Raw genomic sequence first — 6,027 nt, forward strand, 5'->3', positions numbered from 1 at the left:
ATACTCATCTGAATTTCTATTGCGATTTCGTGAATTGATGTAGATTTTAGGGATTAGAGAATTCTGTATTGATAGGACTAGGTTACTCAAATCTTGGATACCTTGCCCACCCAATAGAGAAGAGTATATGATACAGCACTCCCTTTTCTGTCATTCTAGTAGTTACAGTGACAAAGTATTATGCTTTAGAGTCTGAAGGCTTTATTTTCTCTAGTGGCTCCTGCACACTTGATTGATTGATTATGTTCAGTTAGGCTCGAGTCAGTTCAAAGCTTGTTAGTTTGTTGGCTTTTATTTTGTTCTTGCTCAGTTGATACTGCTAACTAAGTCGTTATTTGGGTGTTGGCTGTCGTGTTTGCATATATGGCACCTGATATTGCTTATTGTAGTTATGCATCAAGCAGGCTATGGAGTTTTGCTCCTTTTGTTTTTCACTGCATTAAAGGCATTATCGATTCTCAGATATTCTTTGCTTTTTACTTCTAGTTAGGGCTTCTAATGGATTTTTATTCACAATTTGAATCAGTGAGTTCATCACTGAATATTTGTTGCATTCACTTTTAATGTGAATGAAATTAGAAGCCCAGTCATTCAATTCGTCGTTTTTGTTAAGCTATTTTAATTCCCTTTGCTGTGTGTGGTTTGGTAATTTTCTTTGTACTTAAATGTATGTAAATTTTCTTGGAATGATGAGCCTGTGAAGTGAATCTGTTTAGAAGGAGTGAAAGTTTGTGAGCTTGCTTGTTAGGTTTTATACTAGTTAAGCTACCTTGATGGTGTTTTATGTATATTTTTGAGATTCGAAATCGAGTAGTTATGCATTAGGCAGACCGTGGTGTTTTTTTTTGTTCACTGCCATATTTTCTTTTTGGGGGTTTAAGGAGCTTGGACTGCATGATGGTACTGATGTTTGTGGCAGGAGTGCAGGACCTACTATATCAAGTTAAAATGATGCATATGAAAAGTTGAATATGACTAAACAAAAGCTATTATCAATATATTTAGAGGCTGTTCTTTAGTTTATTGGGCTTTGTTGTTGATTAATCAACTAGTTAAAGAGGTTTGGGTTGAATCAGAGGATCTATGTTTAAATTGTTGATTGTTATTGCTTCCCAAAGACAGTTTGTTGCTGTATTAGTGTTGACAAATTGATGTAACAATCACAACTTGTATGCATTATAGTTTTCTAATCCACAATGACATTTTCAGGTTGGATAACTGATTCCAATGGCATCAAGGATGGCTGCAAGGTTTTTCTCTCGGAGGATGTCAAGTAGTGGAAAGATACTGAGCGAAGAGGAAAGAGCTGCAGAAAATGTTTATATCAAGGTACTTTTTTGATCTTCTAATACATCCTCGTATGTTGTCCTTTGGAACTATTTGTTTGCTTACTTGCTGTGCTTATATTACGAATTCTTCTTGTATTGTTGAACTATGGAGTTACTTGGAATGTGGTGTTTAATTTAAAGTTTGCATGCAGTAGAAAACTTAAAATTAGATGCATTGGTTCATTAGCATGGACATATATGGACTTATTCCTCACTATGGACTTATGTGGCTTACAACTTGTTAACCCTAAGAACCAGACTTATTCCAAACTATAAACAATGGACTTTATGGTGGTTTTTGTTATGGTTAATTTACATGGCGTTCATTAGCATTTTCGTTGCAGGTTATTATGTTTCCATCTTTTCTGGGGTCCTAGTTTGCATACCGATATTTCTTAATAACATTTTTTCTGTGTGTGTATATATATATATAATTAGTGTAGCATTTCTTAATAACATCTTTTCTATGTGTGTGTGTATATATATATATATATAATTAGTCTAGCTATTTCTTAGTAACAGTTCCGTCCATGCAGTATAGAGTTTAATCTAGAGTTGTATTTGGAGCATAGCAATATGCAAGTCTTTGGACATTCTGATAATTTTTTTCTGTATGTGATAAGTTCTATCGAGTTTGGCGGATTACAAAATCCTATTATTAAAGACATGATAACTAGTAATCATAATTCACAAGCCGACGATATGCTGTGGTTACAAACATTTATGATCACATTATTCTTGATATGTATCCGGTGCCTGGTTGCAATGGCTTTTTGTCCTTGCGTCCATAAGAATTCAATGGTTCATTTCCTTTAAACTATAATGCATGCTTATCAATCACAAACATCTCTCCTTTTTTCTTTAATATATATTTTATTTCTTATTATGCTTTATAATCCTCTAAAAAGGGGCATAATGTGATTGGAAGAAGTGACTATTTGTCTACTTCCTTCTCCCATCCTTTACCTCGAGCCCAACATCACTTATCATCATTAGTCGATACCCAAGGAAAGGAGTCTGGGCCTTGAAAATGGGAATCAACCTGAAACTTTGTAATCCAAATTGAGTTGTTAGTGTTGTCAGCAACAAAAGAAACCCTTGACCCAGTCAACATTAAAGGAAATGGCATTAGTTTGCATTTATGTTTACCTGTGCATTGTAAAATACTATTTGACAATGTATGAACCACAAGGCAGTAAAATATGGTTAGGTGATTTTGTGTGGAACCATCACCTTTTCTCCTTTAGGCAGTTCAGTAGACTGTACTCTAGGTTTGAAAATATCTTGTTTATTAAAGTAAGAAGCATCTTGGATACTCTTCTGGTTGTAGCATGTTCTTTTACAAGTGTGGTTAAATGTTGAATAAATGTGCAAGATATCTCTCAGCTTAGTGTTTCCATTGTCTGCTTCTTTGTCATATATTCAATGCAATCATGATATATCTCTGACTGTTTATTGATGAGGACATCATAGTCAAACCTTTCAAGGTTTATGAGCGAAACAAATGGAAGGAGAAAGCACCTGATCATTCAAGATAATTATTACACCTGGGAGGGAAACAAAGTCTGATTCCTGAAGTCTCTAAGCTGTTTGTGTCTTTTCATATTTCCATTTCAGTTTAGAAGTCTTAAGGTCTCTTTAAGTTAGTCTTAAATGCGTCAGTTTCAGGAGAGGGTCCTAATGAGTCTTTAATGTTTTAGAAGAGTCTTTAAGAGTCTTTAGTGCAGTCCATTTGAGCTACCAGCTCAAGTATAAATAAGTGTAAGGGCTACCTAGGTATTGTATGCTATGTTATATGAATTAAATTATCAGTGTGTTTCTGACTTTTCCTGTGATGGGATTAGCGTGAAGCCTAGTTTTGGGCGAGAAGCCTAGATTTGGTGAGAAACCAGGGAGTGATTCCCAAATCCAAGTGTTTTGTGTGTGTTTAAAGCCCCAAGCTTTAGAGCTTGTTGATCCTGGTATCTAAGCAGTAGGTTTGCTGCATCATTTATGTTTGCTGTTTCTTATTTTGCAGAAAACTGAGCAAGAGAAGCTTGAGAAGCTTGCACGAAAGGTATGACCGCTCTGTAAATGTTCATATATTTTGATACTTGAGGCAATGTTATATTGTCTTCAGAAGCCAGATTTCACCTCTCAGAAATTTGAAATACTTTTGAGGGCTCTGCTGAAGCATGAATCCTTTTCAGGCTGGTTAATATTTTTAGCATCGTAGTCGCTGTAGCAATTTGGGGCTACCTAATTTGCTATTGTATTGGTTGCTCAGTGAACTACTAGAGCTTATTTCTTATATTTATGATGATATTTAGCATAGTTATCGGTAGCACCGAAAAGCAAAATTTCTTTTCTGTTGAAATAATCTATTCCAGCTTAGATGTGATTCACAGTAGCTGTTATGTAACCAAGCTTAAAAGAAAATTAAGAGATCTGGGTGCTAGTTTCTTCTCCCCCAAGTTTTTTTTTGCTGAATGACTCATTTGTTTCAGGGTCCTAAACCAGAAGACAAAGCAACTGCAGGCCCGGGGGAGTCGATAACTGATGCCAAGCCAAGTGGCTCAAGCTCAGGTTCTGGAGCATCAACTGCCAAAGTATCAACTGACAAGTACAGGAATTATGCTGTTGTCGCAGGTGTTGTGACTGCTTTTGCTGCCCTGGGATGGTATATGAAGGGAAGTGAAAAGAAGGCAGAAGTGCAGGACTGAGGTTCAAGTATTTCATGTGGAACATTTGAACCATTAGTTAGTATCACTCAGTTAGCATAGAAATAAAGCAAACTATGAACTCTTAATGTTTATGTTCTGACTGGTGTATAATTTGTTGAGTTTTGAGACACTGTTTCCATGTTGACCTTTCTTTTCCCCGCCCGCAATATATACATAAAGGAGGATACCTTTAGAGCACTCAATTTTGAAGTGAGTTTGTTATTTGTTATATTCTCCCTTGTTTAATAGTAGGTATCAAATGGTTCGCAAATTCTCTAAGCATGTGAGAATGCATATATGGCTGAAGAGCCCTGTTTAATCCCAGTTTCATGCCTTTGTGAAGAGCACTAGAGTGCTTTGATAAAATGGGTTGATGAGACCCTGAAGACATCTCATGTGGGGTGTTTGTGCTACACTTTCTCGGGCATGATATTAAGAGTAGTTTTTTATTTTTTATTTTCTCGTTTTCTTTTGAGAAGTGGGTAGTGAGTTGAACTATGTTCACAAAGTTTAATTGCATGTTTGATGACCACATTGTGGTGACATGGATGAACAGACAATACGGATTAAGATACATCATTGGAAATGACCCCTAATCAAAAAAAGTTAGGGGATGGTGAGAGGTGAGGAAACAAGTAACCACTAGTGCCCGTGTGGGCAGGCAGCACCACCTTCAAACCTCTCAGAGGTTTTTTACCGTGGGAAATGACGCGCGAGGGAATGATGTTTCTTTTTTTAACCACTCGAGGAAAACGCCAATAAAAGACCCCCACTACCTAAATTGTTTAGGGTTTAAGAAAAACATGCGCCACTTCCCCGCCCCACATCCCTAGGTGGCCTATGAGGCAAGAAAGCTCTAAATGAAGCACTGGTTTCTTTACTTTTCTCCGATGTGGGAGTCTTTGCTGTAAAGATGTTCTTCTCAGATATTCATCGCTCGCGTTTTACTTTCTACAAGGTAGGATGCCCGCGTCTTGCTGCGGGTTTTCATGACATTTCAAGCTATGTTGTCTATGTTAATTCTGATGCAATGTATGATAAACACACTACAAAACAAAACAAAAAAAAAGAAAAAAAAAAAAACTTTTCACTGAAATAGGAGCGAGCTTTATCGCAAAAGAGAACTCAAAAGTTACTCTTTTGTTGTTAAATGTACATCACATGACAATACATTACTGTATAGTTTAGATAATTGTACATTACATTCCTCTTCTGTTTGTACATAAAAACTTTCAAAAATTGCTTTCAATTGCCAAAAATAGTTGTGCCATGCCACATGTTGGAGTCTGATCCGGAGTCGTTTACAAAAGTACGCTCTTGAATGAATCAGTATTTCACCAAAATCTCCAGGCAGTCATTAATGATCTGCTTATACTTTCATGTCAACTGACGTCCTCCAGTATCTTCAAATTGTTGGAAGAATTTTTTCCTTTTGCTTGAGTTGCCATAAAAGGTCATACTTGAAATTCACATAACAACTGATAAATAACTGTGAATATAAACTTTCAAAAATAAACTACAAAGATTTATTTTGTTTATTTTCTTATGCTATCTAGGTTTTGTATTTAGGGGGCAGCAGAACTCATTGTACTTATTATATTTGCATTTTCAGCTGAGGTATCTTCATGAGTTGGAGTTATTTCAATGTGATTAGCACTTTCCTCATTCATTCATATCAAGAACGAACACTGGTGTATGAAGCTGTAACAGCAAACCCAAGAAAATAGCAGAGGGTATTAGGTAAAGATACAAAGTGAACAAATCAACACTGACAATCTCTTTAGGGCCTAAGATTTTAGCAAGCAACAGGAATTGCTTGTTCTTGTTTTTGTGGCTATAACTGAACATAGCATCTTATCTCATCAATAACTTGGAAAATTGATGATTTACACCAGCTTGTATTTCATTCCAAGTTGGAAGGATCATGATTAATTTTTAAACGTCTCAACAATTAAATGCCTAAATAGATCATGTCATGCTAAACACTAATTGTACAT

At 36.0% G+C, this 6,027-nt stretch overlaps 2 protein-coding genes across 2 annotated transcripts in view; both read left to right on the top strand.

The window, feature by feature from the left end:
* Positions 1–1,200: 1,200 nt before the first annotated feature.
* Positions 1,201–4,258, top strand: LOC101303613 (uncharacterized protein At2g27730, mitochondrial-like). Its single transcript, XM_004300019.1, has 3 exons — positions 1,201–1,329; positions 3,346–3,384; positions 3,815–4,258. The coding sequence occupies exons 1-3, from the start codon at positions 1,228–1,230 to the stop codon at positions 4,028–4,030; spliced, it is 357 nt and encodes a 118-aa protein (XP_004300067.1). The 5' UTR covers positions 1,201–1,227; the 3' UTR covers positions 4,031–4,258.
* Positions 4,259–4,943: 685 nt separating this feature from the next.
* Positions 4,944–6,027, top strand: part of LOC101295723 — a 10,517-nt gene continuing 9,433 nt past the window's right edge. Inside the window, exon 1 of the mRNA XM_004301549.1 lies at positions 4,944–4,988. Within this exon, the coding sequence (XP_004301597.1) occupies positions 4,944–4,988 (45 nt within the window). The remainder of the gene's footprint in view (positions 4,989–6,027) is intronic.

This window comes from Fragaria vesca, linkage group LG5, assembly GCF_000184155.1.
Source record: "Fragaria vesca subsp. vesca linkage group LG5, FraVesHawaii_1.0, whole genome shotgun sequence".
NCBI classification, from domain to species: domain Eukaryota; kingdom Viridiplantae; phylum Streptophyta; class Magnoliopsida; order Rosales; family Rosaceae; genus Fragaria; species Fragaria vesca.

What these genes read in the sequence shown, in the direction of transcription:
- LOC101303613 (XM_004300019.1), top strand. Translation starts at nt 1,228, where the DNA reads ATGGCATCAAGGATGGCTGCAAGGTTTTTCTCTCGGAGGATGTCAAGT. An exon ending in CAGAAAATGTTTATATCAAG is followed by an intron (nt 1,330 to 3,345) that starts GTACTTTTTTGA and finishes CTTATTTTGCAG; the next exon opens with AAAACTGAGCAAGAGAAGCT. An exon ending in TTGAGAAGCTTGCACGAAAG is followed by an intron (nt 3,385 to 3,814) that starts GTATGACCGCTC and finishes CATTTGTTTCAG; the next exon opens with GGTCCTAAACCAGAAGACAA.